General features: G+C 43.7%; 1 protein-coding gene across 1 annotated transcript; it reads right to left on the minus strand.

Annotated features, from left to right (window-relative positions):
* Positions 1–349: 349 nt before the first annotated feature.
* Positions 350–20,022, minus strand: LOC307248206 (semaphorin-4E-like; the record flags this gene model as incomplete). Its single annotated transcript, XM_080024507.1, has 18 exons — positions 350–657; positions 1,811–1,826; positions 3,569–3,713; positions 4,638–4,643; positions 4,755–5,101; positions 5,259–5,668; positions 6,109–6,328; positions 7,659–7,774; positions 8,956–9,178; positions 9,363–9,519; positions 12,586–12,758; positions 14,460–14,611; positions 15,144–15,254; positions 17,199–17,298; positions 17,749–17,847; positions 18,933–18,995; positions 19,536–19,678; positions 19,905–20,022. The coding sequence occupies 18 exons, from the start codon at positions 20,020–20,022 to the stop codon at positions 350–352; spliced, it is 2,907 nt and encodes a 968-aa protein (XP_079880633.1).
* Positions 20,023–20,294: the final 272 nt, after the last annotated feature.

Below are 20,294 nucleotides of genomic sequence, written 5' to 3' on the forward strand. Positions count from 1 at the left end.
CGATAGACATACAAAAAGACCTTCCAGGCCGCTCCCCTTTATTACAGACATCTACAAACTCCGGATGTTCCAGTTACCTTGTTCTCCAGATTCATCTTTTGTCAATCTTATAAGAAATGCAACATGTATATGTTGTTTACATGTTTGGTTTTCAATCAGATTTCAAGAATATGCAATTATTGTCCGAAGGTAGAGGAAGCCAAAGAACAAGCAATGCAGTGATGTCAACCTGATGAGTTGGTCACAGAAAACAAGCGTGGACATCTCAAGGGGCGTGTAATCTTACACTTATTTTAACACCCAGCAGCGCACCGGATGGAGAACTCCTCCGCACTCGCCTGTGTGATTATTAACTGCAGAAACATTGCTCCGAACCATTCTGCTTGTTTGAGGCACTAATGCTGTGGGCGTTCAAAACAAAACATGCATGTTCGCTCACAACTTCACACTCGGACGTGAACTGCTGCACGAACGGGTGGCATTCGGGGAAATACACTCTCCCTGGGGAGCTGCTGTGCGGACGTAAGCGACTCAGTCGCAGCCCTGAAGCCCCGCCCCCTCGCTGTTTCTCACGGGAAGCCCCGCCCGCCTCTTCTTCTTCTACTTCTTGTTCTTCTTCTTCTTCTTGCGTCCTCAATGCTGCACTACCGCCATCTCCTGGAGTTAGTTAACCCGTGCAATGTGCAGTGTGTCCGATTTCCCTCAGGAAGCTGACCGAGCATCTGCCTCGTCCGCTTCCCCCGCTCTGCAGTATGCTCTTTACTCCTCCTTCTGTTAGTCCTGATCTCTTCATTTCTTCCATCGTGTCCTTTCTCTCTGCAAAATACTTCCTGCAACTAACAAGCACATGCGTTTCTGCTTCCTGACAATGCTCACAACAAGTGGTTGGATGCTTGGGATCCTTCCCTGGGATCCTTCCCTGGGATCCTTCCCAGGGATCCTTCCCTGGGATCCTTCCCAGGGATCCTTCCCTGGGATCCTTCCCTGGGATCCTTCCCAGGTTTCCTGATCGGAATAACTACCGCTTCCTTCTTCCCACTCTTTATTAAATAGCATCAACAATTTATTCAGTCCCTCCATACTTAAATGTTTCAGCATGATGTAACATTTCATCTTTCCCTGATGCATTCTTCCCAGTTTTTGCCAGCACCTTAACTGTACTTTATTCCCCTACGCTAAACGGGACATTTTGCTCATCCTCAGTGCTTCCCTTTCTCCTTAGTGCCCTTAAGTTTTTTGGTTTTTAGTGTCTCCCTCTTCTTCCCTCCTCAGATAAATTATTGGAACAGTGTATTGTAACAAAAGCCTTCCCCATCATCTCAGCCTTTTCCTAACTGGTTACTGCAATATCATTTCCACTACTCAACACAGGATAACTCCACTCCCTCCTGTCTCCATCTTTTTAATCATCCCCCCCACTTCTCATACCTCCTACTGAGTGGTGTTCCCGATCTAGTTGCAGTACTTTCTCCAGTATATCTGTTTTGCCTGTCCTATTGTTCTCCTTATAACTACCTGAGCTTGTTTGTACGGAATCATTTGCTGGAAATGTGTTATTTTCACAAGTTTTAATGCTTTATTTCTATTTCTCTACTTTATTTCTATTACTTTACATTTCTCATCCCACCATGGTGCTGCTTTCCTCTTTACTTTGCCTTTACTTTTAGGAATGGATTCTAATGAAGCTAACATTACACCTTGTCTTGTTTTATGATCAAATGTTTCTATATATTATAATCAATTTGGCTCAGGTATCACTCAGTTTCTTTCTGAAATTTCTCCCAATCAGCCTTCTCAAAAATCCACTTACCTCCCCCCGTCTTGTGCTGTCAGTGATGTAGAAATGTTGACTTTACAGAAAACTGGGTAATGGTCAGTCCCTATGAACTCCCTGTGATTCCTTCTTGATATACATTACAATCTCACATTGTGCCATATTATTGGAAACCAGCATGAGATCAAGCAGATTCATTTCTGGTGCTAAAATCTATCCTTGTTTTATTTCCATCGTTTAAGCCCACTACATTTTTTTCCTTCCAACAACTTTTGGTTATGTTATTAAAATCCCCGCACCATACAAAATTATTTCTATCCTGCCCCCCTTTTTCCTCAAGCTTCTTTAACTCCAGCCTTTTACATGGGTTGTAGTAATTTATGACCACTAACTTTTTTCCTCTCACCACAAACTTTTAGCACCATGTATTGCTGTTCACTCCCTACACCTAGTATCCTGTAGGGAATCCCGTTTTACAAAAGTGACACACCCTCCACCTTCACCATCTTTCCTATCTCGCCTAACTGCTTCATATCCACATATGACAAAATCGAAATTAGGCTTTTGCCAGGACTCTTGAATGCATATGTCAGGTTTTTCTCATTTACTGGGTATGAACTGCTTGTAGTGTCCATTTGCAATCAGACTTCTTGCGTTCCACTGAAGGAGTAACATTATTAGTATCAACCCATTCATCCTGATTCTCGACTTGACTGTACACTGAGCTCATCCCTCATTTCTCCCATTTCAACCCTATCATATCCAAGTGGCGCACTGCTGCTTTAATAATAACCTGGATCCTTTTAGTTTTCAATTTAGTCTCAGATGTTGCATCATCACCCCTGCTTTAAATGTCACCAGTTTCTTCTTTCTCCCCGTACATTTCTCTGCCCTTGTTGTTCTTCTGCATTTTCGTGCTTTGTCATATTCTCCATCCTTAATCAGTTTTTTACAGCTCTCTTAACCGCCACTGCATAAGGCACTTTTTCCTTGGCTTTTATCTGCTGTACATCCACCTCTCGTCTCAACACTTCACATCCCCGAAAGGCAACACTGTGGTTATCCCCACAGTTTCACGCCACTTTGGCCCCACTCCCTCTCCATACTTCCCATACCCATGATCGCCACCACATCAAGCACATCTTCCCTTTCCTTCACACACCTGAGCCACATGCCCAAATTCCTGGCAGTTAAAGCACCTCAAAGGTTTTCTCTCTTACTCTATATTATAAACCCATAGTACAGCTCCTTTGGGAGAACCTTTGTCTCAAACTCCACCAAAATGGTTTCCATCTGCATTTTCTCAGATCCCCTTGTCATTCTTTTAGCAATTTTCACTGAACTATTCTGCACCCTCAACTTCCCCACTAGTTCCTTCATACCAACACTGAGAGGTACTCCGGACATGGCCCCCTTGCAACCACCATCCCTCTTCTCCCCCACTCTTACCGCTTTGACTTTTCCAACAGTATTACATTTTTTCTTTGCCTTCTCCATCTGTGCTTCAGATACCGGTGTATTACAGGCGTTAAGTTACCATCTCCCAAAACTCTCGCATACTTCACTTCTCCATCTTGCCCTCTAATGATTTTAGTTAGCTTTATCGGGTCAACTTTCTTTAGCTCCCCCCTCTCCCTCGAATCGTACCACTACATGAAGCAATCCTGCAATCCTTCTCCTCAGTCTCTCTCCCCTCACTCTCCGTTCCATTTGAACTAGCTCCATCCTTTTCCTCTCTCTTCAGACTAGCCGCCTTCATGGCTCTACTCCCTCTCCCCAGATCCTCCCACTCACTCTCCCTCCCTCCCTCCTCTCATCACCACAGTTTCCTTCATCCTCACCAAGCTCCAAGCTGTTGTTAACATCTGACTCCCGTTCTGTCTCCCGTGCATCTTGCATGCACATGCTCTGGCTGCGCTCCCACTCCCTTCCTGGTTCTCTTTAGTTCAAAACCACATTATATGTGTGGTCGCATCGGGCCACCCATGAAAAATTTCTGGGTGCGCCACTGCACAAGACCAGCAAAAATCTTTTAAATTAAAGAAGAATTAATACCAACTGTCTGATGCAACTGCAGACAAGGGACATGCAAGTATTTGGAAAATAACTGTGCTGTGTTTCTTTCAAAGAAAACAAAAAACAAAAGCATTTTCTCCAAACAAAACTAATAAAAAGTGTTTTTGTTCAATTTTATATTCAGATGTTTCCTAATCAAATTAAACAAAAAAAGCCACTAGGCCTCGTCGATCATACATGAGTGACGATTCAGCAACTGGATGGCTTATTCCTCGCCTAAAATTTGTTCAGAAACAGATTTTGGTAGACTGACAAGGGGAAATCAGTGAAGGTTAATGTACTTCATACAAGGCAACCTTACTACTGATGGTCAAACCCCATTGGCTCACGGAACCCTGCAACTCATGCTCAAATCCTTTTGGCCGACAAAACTGGGGTCTTAGGAGGGAGGTGATGCTCAAACCCCATCGGCTCACAGAACTAGGCGCCTGGCAGCTCATTGACATTTAAAGCAAAACACACCGAAACCGCTCATCGAGAACAGGAGGTTATAAAAGCATGTTAGAATGGCTAGAATGTATAATCTGAGTGGCTTTTGCAGCAAAAAAACTTCACAGACATGTTTTGGGGACCTCAGAGATCTACGGTATATTAACCTGTTGAAAAGGAGTATAATAGGGCCCCTTTAAGTATAAAGAGCGGCTGTCATCATTGAAGTCAACCGGTGTAGTGACCGGTACTGTCAGCCTTGAATAATCAAACACCGGAGCAAACACATTTAAAATGACAGGTTTCTTCAAATTACTTTAAAAACATTGAAAACATTTGAGTTAAGTGCAACACTCACGGGAATCTGCACAGAATACATATGACACAAAATTAAAGCATATCATGTCACTTCTCAATTTATTACAAAGAGAATAAAACAAAACATGAATCCTCAGTTTTCTATTTCGTCCTGTACTTCAGCTTCTTGGCTAGAGTCAGACTGAGGGCGTTCGTCCTGTACTTCAGCTTCTTGGCTAGAGTCAGACTGAGGGCGTTCGTCCTGTACTTCAGCTTCTTGGCTAGAGTCAGACTGAGGGCGTTCGTCCTGTACTTCAGCTTCTTGGCTAGAGTCAGACTGAGGGCGTTCGTCCTGTACTTCAGCCTCTTGGCTAGAGTCAGACTGAGGGCGTTCGTCCTGTACTTCAGCCTCTTGGCTAGAGTCAAACTGAGGGCGTTCGTCCTGTACTTCAGCTTCTTGGCTAGAGTCAGACTGAGGGGGAGTTGTTGCGGGCTCAGGTATCCATGTACCTGTGTCTGTCCAAGCTTGAACAGGTTCAATCGGAAGAACGAAGCTCTCACTCTCCTTTGAATTCTAAAGAAGAGTGTTATTGTTAGCGACACACATGCTTCCTCCTGCGGGTCCCATCAGGGTGAGTTTTGAATGTATGTTTTGAATTTATTCATCCATCAGGGGCCTCACCTGGGACTCACAGGAGCTCACCAGCATTCCAAAGCCTCCCTTGTACAGATTCCAGGACATGGCCACAATCAGTGACAGAGAAAGCAAGGAGAGCAGAGTGACGGCCACCTCGCTGCCAGTGCTGCCCCCAGCACTTGAGCCAATGTAGGGCTTTAACTGGTAAGCCGCCATAGTCCTGTTGTGTGTCCGGCCCTTCACCTGCTCGATAGAGTCGCAGGTGTAGACGCCAACATCTGACGTCGACGCATTGAGGATGAAGAGGCCTCCGCTGTAGATGTAGTGTTTAGAATCGGAGTGAAGGAGTCCACCTGCAGAGCGCCACAGGATCTGCGCCAGGTTGGAGTCCATCAGGCAGGGCAGCTGGATGTTGTTTCCCACCAGGAAGGCAACATTTACAACTGCTACTGAGTCTGGAACACACACCAAAGGCAAAGTGTTTGTCTCAGCTGCTACATATAAATGTGGTAAAACTGTTAAATAGAATAATTATTAAAGTACATTCCAAAATAAATCAACTCTTTTTCTAACACCCCAGAAACTAAAAGTGTTCCAGTGTTCCAAGGGAATATGTGAAGAAGATGCTGACAGCGTGTGTGCATGTGTTCACTCACAACATGTGTTTACCCACGTGTGCGCAGGATTGTTCAGAAACGCTCCGGAGCCACAAAAACACTCAAAGCACAAAGTGCCACAACCACAGCTAGTGTATGCAGAGTTTGTGTTTTATCACTGGGATTGTGCCCAAAGCAAGACTGCAGCAGGCTGAACACCACCCAGCACCCAGGAGGGACCCAACCTGCATTCCCACATAAATCCATGCAATTTCCACAATTACAGTTATATGGTATACCTGGCTGAGGACACCGTGAGACATCACCCTCCGTTAGACTCTGAATGACGGTGTGTGAAGCAGAGGTGGAGCTGTTCACTGGGGAGCAGCATTCAGCAGAGAGATCCCAGAAACAGTACGGGTCTCTGGCCAGGACGCAGTCTGAACACCACTCATGGCGGCTACAGTTACTGACTGGAATCTGGACAGCTCCAAACTCTGTGCCTGCATAAAGCTGACCCTGGACACGCATACACACACAAACAATCCAATCAATCGTTTTATGACAACATAATCCCACAGTAGTTTCAGAGTAACATACAACTTAAGTGTAAGTACTAAGGGGGAATGTGCAGTCAGCTGATAATGACCTCCACATCATCCTTATTAATACACAGCTACTTTCTAAATAAATACATTGAAATCAAATTATTTTAAACTAGTATGCTATGTATAGCTAAGGTATTGCCCTACATATGACTAATCTACAGAATTTACGGTTATTGATGTTGACGTGAAATGCAACGCCAAATGGGACGTCGGGGATTTTGATATTAATGTCGCCATTCGTCTTCCACTGTACTTTCTATCTACTGTAGTGTCACAAGATGGTGCCCCTAGCTAGTGTGAGCAAGAGCATGTCGTCGGAATGATACGGGGCTCTGAAACCCGGGCGGAGAAATGGCCATCTGATCGGCACCACTGACCATTCAGAATTGAATTTTCCACAGGGCCATCTAATAATAAACCGATAATTGTCATGAAGCCTCACTGAGATCAGCACTCTTTGGTCCACCCATTTAATTTAGTCTAGTTTAGCCTTGTCAGTAACTCTCCTGTGGCTTCAAATCCAGCTCCTCCCCTTTGCTACAACACCACCAGGGTTCCCCACTCTTTTCCTCACCTCCAGCTCATTTGCTCACCAGGCACTCAGTACTTGTACTGGCCTAGTTCATCGGTTCTGTGCCAGATCGTCTCTGCTTAGGCTGAGCTTTCCAGTGTGCCGTCCAGTGATCTCGCTAATACCTTGTTGATTCTCTGGTTTTTTGATCCCCTGCCTGTCTTACAGATTCTGATTCTCTGCCTGCTCCTTGCCTGACTGTTGGCCCTCGCTGACAGATATCTTGGCTTTCATGACCCTGGTCTGTTTGTTCTAATAAACCCCTGCTCTGTGAACCTTAACCTGCTCTCCTGCGCTGTGCTCTTGGGTTCACCTCTGGTCTGCGTCAGTGGGCCTAACAATAATGGTAAATGAAGTGCAAATAGTGTTCTTCTAGTCTTGTGACGTCTCAAAGAGCACACCAGCGACAGCAGTTGGAACCAGGAACCCTTGGATTACTGGACGACCCGCTCTACTTCCGCCACCGTCGCACCCTAATCAGACTGGTTATACTTTCTTGATATGACCATTACTATTGTTCAATCATTACTTGATTGATGACAGTTTTCCCATCATAACTTAATAACTCGTTGAATCGCTTAAAACTCTTAACAAGATTATTTACTCAATGCACATTAAAATTTTGCATTCTGTATGTTTACATAGAAACTGACTCTTGTTTTGTGGGTACCTTGCTGGAAGAGAGGTGCAGAGCCCTGATGGGCTGAGGCTCTTTGTACAGCTGGATCTCCTCAATAAGGAACATTTCTCCTGCGTAGTTCACAGCCTTCTGAACATAGCCGTTCTCTGTCAGCAGGGGAAACAGCAACAAGTCACTAATTAAATAAACAATTACACAACCACTTTACAACTGTCTTTTCCCAAGTCTGGGTTGCGACCCGCAGGAGGATGACAGGAGATTCTAATTGGGTCAGGATTATAGTTCTATCCACTGTAAACTTTCAATCCACATGAGGGAGCTTCTTGGTGTATCCACCAAGGAAATACAGGCAATAATACTGATAATCTGATAAGTAGTAACATTTTTGTCTGAGATGGATTGATTAATTTCTTAAGATAATTGTGCTTGCAATAACACTGAATGTATTGCGAAAAGGTAAGCTACAAGCTGTTACTATTGGTGAAGAAACAAACTGTTTTCCGGATTATAAGATATAAGCAATGGTAGATAAACTCTGCCTGATTGCAATTATTGGGTCATTTATCAACATCTACGATAGGGCTGTACCTGAATTGTCAGTCAAACCAGATTCTGCTGTTCAATGTAATTATTCGACTATTCGGGGGGGGCCGTTCCTCTTAAATCTTTTTTTTTTTTTTCTTTTTAAAGAACCTAAACGATAAAGTACCGGATCAATAAGCAGTTCAATCAATAAGAGATTAGTGGGACCGTTAAAATCTTAACGATATCCATCCCTACTCGTGCCCCGTTCCTCCGTGCCCTAAAAACTGTTATTTGATTTATTTAAAGAGACAGGCGATCGGCGTGCACGGAGAGCCGTTTCCGGACGCACCACAAATAAAAACATATTTATGATTCCCCTTAATTATAATTCTTCATTGAAATGTTATCCTTGTGCATTTTGTAAGCTTGTTTTTTCCTGTTAATGTAATGTACGCTGACTGACCAAAAAAACGACTGCTAGACTTGGAAGAATCTCAGTGCACTGACGGGTTTCCGACTGATGATTCCACTCGTACACTTTCAGGGGGCAGCCCTAATATACAGTATGTAGAATGTTGTTTTAAATACCGTTTTCAATAACACATGCATAAAACTCATTTGTGACTCAAAAAACATTTATTATATCCTAGAAACTCTTTGTTTACCTTTCTGAAAAGTGTAAATAATGAAAATAAATGTCTGGAAAATATTCGGAAATATTAATGTATGTACAAATTGGTCCGGTATTTTGGTGCTGTGATGAATGGCTTATAACAAAGTGACATCAACTCCAAGTGTTTACCGGTGCCGATGAACATGACAGGGATCGTCTCTCCATTTAGCGCCAACACGTTGTCCACGACAATCCGAGTCATCTTGGCGCCCTTCTTGACCAGCAGCGGACCCCCCATCAGAGGGAGAACAGCCTCATCCATGAGAGGTCTGTCCCGTATAAAATGCAGCGTTTTTTCGGGGAGATCCAGGGAACTTTTTATTCCCAGCTTTGTTGCTGCATCATTGATACACTGAAATGCAAGAGAGATCACCGTTAAGTCGGGGCTCACAAAGGTTTTAAATTGGTAATCTGCCACTGAGATGCTCCACAGGACAGAACTGGTAACTCCGGACACGATTTAAAACTTCAAAGAACTGAATCCGAACCTTGCAAATAAAAAGTTTGCAACAAGAGTTAAACGTATTCAGACTCACAGCTCCTGGTCTGGGGACCGGTAGCTCCCCGCTGTACATCACCCACTTCACGTGAGATGTCTCCACGGAGACGGGCATCTTAAACTTTCCCTCGTTGAAAAGCTCTCCGATGGCCAACACGCTGTACGCGCACACTGCGGATATTTCTGACGAGCCTCTGGTGAAACCAAACCAATCACACAGTGAATAACGTCACTCACAATTACACTCAGTCATATTTGTGGACCAGACAGTTGCATGCAGAATTAATGCATGCAGAATCATGTAATAATTATGCGATTATTAAATAAGTTTAAGCAATTCATAAATGGCGATATTTCATGTAAAATACGAGGAAAATAAAATACCAATTCACTTGATAATTTTTTATCATTACAATTTTCTTCCTTGGCATTTTTCGGGATCGCTGAACCAACGGATATGGTTGAGGTCTCGTTAGAACCTTGATGTCACAGATGTCTCGTTATTTTATTTTAGTCCAAAAAGTTTAAAAAGTTGATGAAATGTCTCTGGGTGACAGTGTTTAATCAGTTTGAATGGAACCATGTTGTTGGGAACTTCCACACGGAGTGATTTCCTTCCACAGAGACACTGTGAGGCAGGACTCTAGGTAGTAGACATCCCTTCTAATTTTTAGGATAAAGTAAACACGCACCAAGTGTATAGGCTTGTAGTAGTAATTCTGCGTGTCACCAGGACTCATGTCACTACATCAGCTGATGCTGCGTTCAAGTAAAACTCAGAAAATTGTAACTTGTTTAAGATTTAATGCTGATGAGTGACAGCACAAACTGATGCTACGTTCCAATGGAAATTTGTAATTGGTGTCGATAATGGACCCAGTGTATTGCTGCCTGCAGCTATATTTATTAAATGCTATATTATAATTTATTATATACTATATGAATTATTATTATTATTATCATCATCATCAATCCGCAGGGCTGGATCCCCTATTGTTATTGCTTGGAAAAAAATCTCAAGAATTTTTAAAGCTAAAACTTTTTGAAACAGAAGAAAGGCAGAACACGGTTTACGTCTCGTTGGAACCGGTATGTCACAAACATTTTCTGGTTTAAGTTTCATCCAAATCGATCCACATGCGGTGCAGAAATGTGTGAAAAAACTATCAAATTTAACCCAAATCACAGACAGTCTAATTCATCGGACACCAAAATATGCACAACACGGCTGAAACAATCTGGAGCACAAAAATGACATAAGCTATGAACACCTATGAGGTGTCGTTTGAACCGGTATGTAAACCTTCCAAATCAATCCACATATGGAGTAGAAATTAACCAGCCAAATTTAACCCTAATAATCCAGGTGGTCGCGCTTGACCACTAAACAAAATGAACGAGATGAGATTTACAGTAAAATGCTTTATGACATCATACTATTTGCAATAAATGTGCAAGTTATGATTCAGAATGTCCAACGGCACCGTGTCAAGTGTACGGCGTAGACTCCGTTGCTCTGTCGTGGTTAGAGATTACAAACTAGTTGTTTGTGTGTATTATGTATCTTCTTACCTGGTAGATGTCTGTGGATGTGTCTTGATTGATATTTTATCTCTTTGGTCCCTATTACTTTGCCAAATTCATGAAAAAGTCGCAAGTTTTTGCGACATGGTCATAAAAACTTGTGACCATGTCGAGTTGAGTCCACTCAAATGAACAAGTGAGTGATGCGTTCAAGATCCAGCAAGGCGTCGGGAAAATAGTAGCCGTGATATGGTAATTCTCACAGAAATACTCAGAGAAATGTTTTTCGTATTTCATGGAAACGTAACATTGAAAATGTAATTCAAGAAAAAATAGTCACCGCTGAAATAACTGGGTGACAGTGTCCACACTGCGTTACCCAGGAATGATCATAATTCTTAAAACACCGTTCAAGAGAATTTAAACTAAACGCCAGAAGAAAACATGCAGACGTAAGTCCATGTTGATTGGTTCAGACTTAAGTTCACAACGTTTGTAATTTTTGTAACTTGTGATGCACTTCAGAGAAACCAAAAAACGAATGCGTACCTAAAAGGAATGAACTGGATCCCATCTATTGCTGCCTGCAGCTATAATTATTATTATTATTAGTAGTAGTAGTGCTATTAGTAGTAGTAATAGTAATAATAGGAGCAGAGTTAATATTATCAGGCTATGATTTTTATTAATACATAAGCCCCTTTTACACAGCCTGTTCGAGACGGGGTTGTTGCACATTTATTCCGCCTTGTCTTTCTGTGTAAAAGGTACGAAGACGGAATGAGGGGGCATTTTGGATCAGCGTCTGAGCTGGCAGCGGAGGTAGTCAGAGCCGAAATGGGGCCCCAAACACCGTCTGTGTAAAAGGCAGAGCCGGCGTGCCGGGACAGACAGCTCACTTCAGAAACAGCACGATCGTTGCAGGGAGAAGTGTTGTCGGCTTTGTTTTTGAGGGATCGTGCGGTGATACATGAAATAATTTATGTACATTTATAGGAAATGGAGATTGTCTTAGAAAAACATTAACAACTGGCGATTATGACGTTTTCTTTGCATGTGTGTCGATGACTGTCGATAACAGTCAATCGCCCAATTATGAAATAACCGGCCCAGCCCTATGGCTATGTATTTTTTATGTTTCACAGTTTGAGCATGATGTTTTTTGCATGGCTAGGTTAAACAAAGTGCATCCAGACAAATGTATTATTAACAGCTTAGTTGTTGTAGAGAGGGAAAAGGATTATAGGTTTGTTATCGGAAGACACCCAAGGTTGCGGCATCGGACATGAAAAAGTGGTATTGAGCCATCCTTAGTTGACGCATTAGACCAGCGTAAGTTTTGAGTTTTTTACTGCATGATGGTTGCAAAGAATTGTCTCAGGCCAAGTGAAGATGGAGATTGGAGACTTCCTACACCAGTGTTGGAAATTATTTTTGCAGACAACGAGGCAACGAGAAGCAGAAGGTTTATCCAAGCCCGATCAGTGAGAATGGTTCGCAAAACACGCAAATATATCGGCAATCGGCGGTTGTCGGGCTGATGGTGACCGGGAGGAAAATTTTGACACATCGCCTAACCCTACACTCTACTGTTACTCCTTACTGTGATATACAGCTGGTTTGACTATTACCCATAAAGTTTACTTACTGTAAGTTGCTTTGGACAAAAGTGGCTTCTGAATGATTGTTGAGCACACCGACTGCAGAAACCGCAGAAACGCACAGCTGGTACTCACGGCTGTAAGCTGAAGACGGCGTAGAAGACACTCTTCCTCCAGTCGGGGTCTTTGAGCAGGAAGACGTCCTGGACAATGGAGGGCAGGCTGGGCTCGGGGAGGGAGCAGTCCAAACGAGCCTTCATGAACGACGTCCATTTCTTTTGCAAGTTCCATTTGCCGCCCATATCCCCCTGGAAACACACACACACACAGAGACAGAGAGAGAGACAGAGAGAGAGAGAGAGAGAGAGAGAGAGAGAGAGAGAGTTTGGTCTGTTCAGTGCTTGTGGACACGGTGCACACTTGGCACACCAGGGAGACCTGGGGGTGTGGATCCCTGCTTTAAGGATCTCAATTTTATCTTCAGCAAGGGTGGAAGTAGCTGAAATTCTCTTACTTCAGTATATTTCAAATCGGATGCATCAACGCTACTTTTTCAACAGCAATATGATCCTCAGTCTTAAACTTTAAGCAGTTGGACGAGCAGGTGCATGTGGCTCTACGAGAGTAAGAGGCCTTGGCAAAGCGGATTCCAATGCAAAGGGAGGCTGTGGTCAGGCAGAGAGAGACTTGGAAGAGGCTAGAATCGTTGCCTGTTGCTGTCAGCCCGGGGCCCAGCAGCCAACTGCACGGGTCAAACCTCCAGCTCACGTCTTTAGATAAACAGTGTGGTCTCCCACTGGCAGCTTCTCAGTCGATGGTTACACCTGATAATGCCCAAATCCCAACTCCTTACCAATGCCTGCCCTATAAAGCTGCTCACACAAGTGAGATTCAGTACCAAACACTGGTTTGGACAGCCACCTCCCAACAAGGAGGACGCTTCCTACAACCAGACTGACTGGAGGCTTACCCGGGGACAATAGGGGTTACCAGTTCAATTCCTAAGTTCAATACCTCTTTCTACACACTGGATCAAAGATGGAGCTAGTGTAATGGATCTCTTTTCGCCTCCAGCTATGGTATTCCCAAACCTAAGCTCCAACTACTTTGAATCTGGTAGTGTAAGGTACTTTATCATTCTGGACATGGCCCTAGAGAGTCTGGTAGGCATCCACAGTCACCTTTCCTGCTCACCCGTTTTCATCTGCTTAGTGCCTGCAGGTTGGCCCAATCTCTTCTGCATTCCACAACCCCTTACGCCTCCACTCCGATTGCTCTAAGGCAGGGGTCTCAAACTTGCGGCCCGCGGGCCAATTGAGGCCGGACGATATTTTGTGGCACCCTACTTGACATTAAAGTTTAGTGTTAGTGCTGCCCGCACGTTTTTCTCACACGCACCTTTTTGCTGAGTCGTTGCCCTGGGCGTTTTATATTTTTTCTTATCACTTACGGGCTACTATAGCTCAGGCTCATAACAGCTTCTGGTGGTGTTTGTTGACAAGTTAGCCAACGCGTTAGTCACTTGGTTGAAACGTGATTCCGGAGTGACACTAAATGGAAGGAAAATATATCCTGTCACCCAATGCAAGGTACAGAGGATTTAGGAAGTGGGCGGACTCAACAAGAGTAATCAGTGACCTTATAAAGACAGCAGAGTGTTGCAATAGGAAAGGGAAAATAAGTTTTACTTTTTTTTTGGAATACTTGAAACCCTGTGGGAAACATGTGGCTTTATCAAGCACATTAATTGTCATGTATAATGTTAGATGAAGAACTCACTTTTATCAAACTTCACATTTTTCTTGGTATATTTATATTCAAACAGAATCACAGAATGTGAGTACTTTTTCACTGCTAGTTTTAAGGTTTTGTGCTGTAAAGGTTATCCTGTGACACCCATTTCAACATGCAGCAGTGATGAGGGACATAAATAAAACCTAACCTGGAACGGCATAGATAACTTTAACAGACTTGCTGCTTGGCTGGCTACAGGATGAGAAATACTGCACCTTGCAGACACGTGCGACTCTTGACACGGTCAGTTTGCTGTCAAAGTCGTACTCCATGGCCTTCTCGCTGAAGAACAAGTACACCTTGTCATCGTCACCATCAGGACTGTCCAAACTCTCAGCCACAAAGTCCATGTGGACAAAGTTGGGCACTAAAATTTGCACAAAATAAGACTTTAAAACTCATCCCAGTAAAGGCAACGTGAAACATGAACAGTGGACTACTACCTACATGAGCAGCTGTTACATTCTTTTTGCCATTTATCTACAAATATCATCCATAGTGTCCTGTATTAGTCTGCAGCACTTTCAAATGCTGTTTAGTACCAAAGAAATAAAGAGACAACTTAATGGCAGAGGTGGAAAATTCCAGCTTCGGCAAATGAAAGTCCCATACACTGAGACTGCTAATTTCACATGTTCTACTCACCAGTTCAATTAGTTTCTGCACCTAGATTTTCGATCCATACTTAATGGATTTGTGGTGAGAGGGGACCTTGTTTAAACTATTTTGTCGCTCACTGCCTACTTTATTTATTCTACTTTACTTTATTCAAAGCAGAAGCTCACTGTGGTGTGGGGGTGGTGTGGTTTGAGCAGCCACAGTGATCCTGGGCCCAATTACCTAGACCCAAGACAGGTGTCGCTCAAACCAAACCACATCACCCCCCACAACATACTCACATTCCAGCCAACTCATCCTGTCGTCAGTTTGAATGGCAGTGGGTCCGTTGCGTCGAAAATGGAGATGGTTGCCTAAGTAGTTGATGGCTGTTGCCGAATACATGTCCCTTCCTGTGAGGGAGAAAAAAAGGAAGAGTCAGAAAATATAATAGGGACTTTTTGTCAGCCAGTCCCAGAACTTCAAGTCCCAGAACTCCATCAAGCACTCAACGATGAGTGATTGCCCTACCACAAGCTACACCTTCAGTGTTGGGAACTGCAGCAGAGGGTCCTTGTCCAGCAAACACTCAAGCAGTGGTTCTGAGGGAGAGAATGATAGTTGGCCACAGAGGAGATCCAGGAATCAGATCAGAGATGGAAGACCATGCTGCAGAAATCTGCAAGCAGTTGGACGAGCAGGTACGTGTGGCTCTATTAGAGGCTGGAGAGAATCGCCATGCAAGCAGCTGTGTCAGGCAGAGAGAGACCAGGAAGAGGCTAAAATCGTTGCCTCTCTCCTTGAGAAGCGTGGCCACCGAACAGAGCATTGCTGTCACCCCGGCGTCCAGCGGCCAGCCGCATGGGTCAAACCTTCAGTCCACAACCCACTCTCTGGGCACACAACATGGTCTCCCCCTTGCAGCTTCTCAGCAGATGGTTATACCTGATGATGCCCAAATCGAACAAAGCCTGCCCTTTAAATTGGTCATAGGTATGGTACGGAGAACCACCTCCCAAACAGGAGGATAATATTAGACTTCCTCCAAACAAAGGTCGACTGGAAGCCTACCTGGTCCAAGAGGGGTTACCAGTTCAATTCCTCTAGCAAGTGTCACAGAGCTGCTTGTAGCCTCAGCTTATGTTATTCCCCAAACAGAAGCTGCCCTACTTTGAATCCGGGGAGAAAGGTACTTTATCCTCCTGGACATGGCCCTAGAGAGCCTGGTAGGCATCCAAAGCCACCTCTTCTGCTCGCCCATTTGCGACTGCCGAGTGACGGCAGGTTGGCCCAATGTTTTCTGCATTCCAACATTCACTTCTACTTTGATTGTTCTGAGTGAAAAGGATGGCCAGCCTCGCCAGTTGCAGAGTTAAATCAACAGCCTCCTGAGTGCCCCACCTATCAGAGAGCGTGACAACACAGCCTTCCGGGAGTTCTTCCTCATCAACTCGATAACACTGACAGAGGGGGCTCTCTATCTGTACCAACCCAAACGATCAACACGAATGATGTTCAAGGTAATCAGGTCATCGTACCAGTGGAGGACAGGGTCTGGAGACCTCATCACTCCAGAGAATGCATGTCTGCTGCTCCAGTCCGATGGCGGTGTGTTTTCGAAGAAGAAGAAGAATCTTTAATTGTCACACAGCACACCACAACACACACACACACACACACGCACGCACGCACGCACGCACGCACGCACGCACGCACGCACACGCACACACGCTTTGGATGGTGGCCGGTGAAATGAGGCCTCTGCATTTAACCCATCCTTGGCTTGTCCTTCCTCCGGGGGGGGGGCAGCCAGGAGCAGTGGGCAGCATTCGTGGACGCGCCCGGGGACCTGGTGTCCATCGCTGGTCAGACAATGATGTGTGCATGTTTTTGGTGGTGGAGGAAACCCCATGTGAGCACGGGGGAGAACATGCAACCTCCACACAGAAAGGCTCCTATTTGGGAGATAACCACCCGGAGCACAGTGTCAACAGGCGGGAATCGAACCCATATTTTTATTTTTTTGTCAGCACTCGGTGGTCCCGTTCTGTGAGCTTGTGTGGCATACCGCTTCGTGGTTGAACTGTTGTTGCTCCTAGACATTTCCACTTAATAGAACCTCAGGTTGACTGGGGCAGGTCTAGCATAAATTGACAAACTAAAGGTGGCATCCTATGACAGTGCCATGTTGAAAGGCACTGAGCTCTTTTGTATGATCCATTGTACTGCAGATTACACAGTAGAGTGATTGTTAATAATTTTGTTTTTTTCTGTTGGTTCACTTTCGAGAATATTGAGCAGCACTGTGTGTTTGGTTTCCCTGCTCCTCGTTCGATAAAGCAGGAGCAGACACTCACCGACCATGAGGGAGGTGAATCCCTGGTAGGGATCGAAGGGACACCTCCCCTTTCCCTCTTCCTGTCTTCCCTCCAAAACCAACTGTCCATCAGAATATGTCTGCAGAACAGAAAAACACTGGATGGGAACGTGTGTGTGTGTGTGTGTGTGTGTGTGTGTGTGTGTGTGAGAGCGAAAGACTAAAAAAAAGCCAACAAAACAAAGCAAGCAAGAAAAAGAGAGAATGATAGAGACAAAGCGGCAGAAAACAAGCTTGTATCAGAACTGGAAAATAAAAATAAAGCAATAAAGGCAAGGAAGAAAGCGAAAGGCCGAAAATAAGCTGGCATCAGAATGAGAAAAGTAAAGAAAAGTATAGAAGTAGTTTGAAAAAAAGGAAAGGTCCTAAGTTTTCATCACAACTCACCAACAGAATAAAAATCACTTGAAACAAATTTTGCTCAGAGAATATCGGCGACTAGTCACATTTGAGACTCAAGGAGCCCTTGTTAAAAAGGTTGACTCATAGAGGCCCTTTTTTAGGGAACAAACCACATATACAATACATACCATGTAATCACAGGTGGGGCTGAAAGCGTTTGTCCCACACACAAACAGGGTGGTGTCATTCACTGTGTGCAGGGTCCTAATGTAGTTGCGGCATTCCACCTGCAAGAGGACACAGCATGGGCAGAGTACCGGTAAAAGTAGCCTAACTTTAAAATGTATTTAAACCCCAAGTGTTCAAATAAAACTAATTCTACAGTAAACAATTGTGTGACGTTTCTAAATAATATTTAGAAATGTCACACAATTGTGAACTGTAGAGTGGCCATATCGCTTCATTTTATTGAAGTAGCATATTATGCTTCTTCAATAAAACGAAGCAATATGGCCATTTTCATCCAAATATCAAGATTCAAGAGGTTTATTCGTCACATATACATACTTTCATACATATATGCAGGGAAATGTAATGCAACGCACCTGGTGATTACACGCAAAATTTACAGTATGTCCTAGGAAAATTTCTTTCTACTAGACCAACTAACTGACTCCTAAAACGTAATACAGAAAGTTGAATACTTATAGAATAAAATAAAAATATATAGAATAAAATAAAATAACATGGAATAGATAAAGGGAATAGGGAAATATGTGTGTGGCTTGGATGAAACCAAGGGTCATTTGATCTCAGTAAAGTTCTGACCTGATGGAGGGAGTGGAAGAAGAGACGTGATCAAACTAAAATCAATGTTTTATAAAACAAAGAAAGGAGCGACTGACAGTGTAGTGAACCTGAGTAAAAAAATTTACAATTTGCTCAAATATAAAGAAGCAGTTTCTAAAAACATACAATAAAAGTTTATTCACAGATAAAAGACAGTTACTCTACATGTGAGTACATGTAGAGTACCAAGGTGTGCATGCCTCTGCAGACATGCACAGATAGATGCACCGCTCTAGCTGTTCTAGTGTCTGTCCGCTGGTCCAATTTGTGTGTACAAATTTCTCCCGTTTGTCTTTATTTGGAAATCTAGCAACAATCTTTAGCAAACCACTTGAAAGAGTTCTGTGTCTGTGAACCTAGCACATTTATCATTTACAAATGCAGAGAGAGGCGAGCAGCATGGGAGGACACTGACCTCAGCTCTGCAACTGACCTGCAGAGCTGCTAGCTGGGACCACCAGAGGCACTGTGTGTATGTGTGTGGGTGACAGAGAATGTTTTTAAAACTACTTGTTTCACAAACCTCAGCATCTTTTCCCTTGAACGTGCACTCGATCTGCTTCTGTTTGGTCACTTGCCAGTAAACCTGCATAAGCAGAGAGGCGTCTTGTCAGAGCGAGTGTCTACGTCCACAGCGGGAGAGTCGTAGAGCTACAGCCTGAAATGTTCTCTGCTCCACCTCTCAATAGTGATCACCTGCTAGGTGAAGTGACACCACGTGCATATTAATAAATGTCTCATATTATTGTATATACTTGTAATACTTGTTTCAAAAAAGTAAAGCCCATTTTTGTGTTGTCATTATACAGTTACAAGTGATGTTAGTCTTTTTTTCAAAGGCCAAAGTAATGGTCTGTTTGAACACTGACTTCTAAATTATAGCCAATAAAATGTTTCAAAAATGTATATTAAGCAGTCCACAAAAGAGTGCTGAACAGTAAAAAGACAGCTGTCATGAGGCATTACTGCAAACGGTCTCATGTGGCTTGTTCCATGTTGAAATAAGGTGTAGAATAAGGTATAGTAGACAAATAAATATTTGGATTTAGATGAACAATTGTGCATTCCAATGTATGAATATATCAGGTATGTCAGAAATACCCAGAGGACCAGAGGTGTTTCTTACCGCAGCCTTTCTGACGGAGATGTCGTGGACGTCCAGGGCGTAGACTGCCTCTCTGGCCCCCAGCAGCAGGATGCCCAGGTCCTCCCTCAGCAGCATCGTGGAGTAGTTCCAGATCCCCTCCTCTCTGAACAACCTTAAATTGTCTAAAGTCAAAGAAATTCTGATTCCTTCATTCGTTCATAGACTGTCTCCTATCTCCTATATAGTCTCTGTGTTCCTAAACCAACCCCTAGTCACCAAAAATTGTCTGGTTACTATTAATATTATCATTATTTTATGATTGCCTTCCAGTAATGTTAAGCTTTTGAGTTGCATGTTGTGTATCAAAGGTGCTATACAAATATAAGGTTATTATATTATTAAACTCACTCTGATAGGGCACAGTCTTGCGTGGAACACTGTAGTGTGCGTTGAGCGCACTGCACGACCAAAGGAGGAAGCAGTAGAGGAGAACGCTCAGGCCCCAGCCGCCCCAGCGAGGAGACATGGCCCAGTGCAGAGGTGTGTGTGGATGTGGTCGACGAGTTCGACCAAAAATCAGTCTGTTATCGGATTATAGCCATATATTGCGTGTCTATGTGGTTAAAAAAAAAATTGTGGGAGGAGTAGCGTCGCAAATGTGGCTTCAAGTTTAAAAATAGTAATTGGATGAAGAACGTTGAGCGTGCCAGTTCGCCACCACATGTGTGTACATACGTGCAAATATCCTCTTCAGTGCAAACTGACGATAACTTCCTCCTAATGTTTAGCTCTATAGGG

Source organism: Zeus faber (assembly GCF_960531495.2).
Source record: "Zeus faber genome assembly, chromosome: 1".
Classification (NCBI taxonomy): Eukaryota; Metazoa; Chordata; class Actinopteri; order Zeiformes; family Zeidae; genus Zeus; species Zeus faber.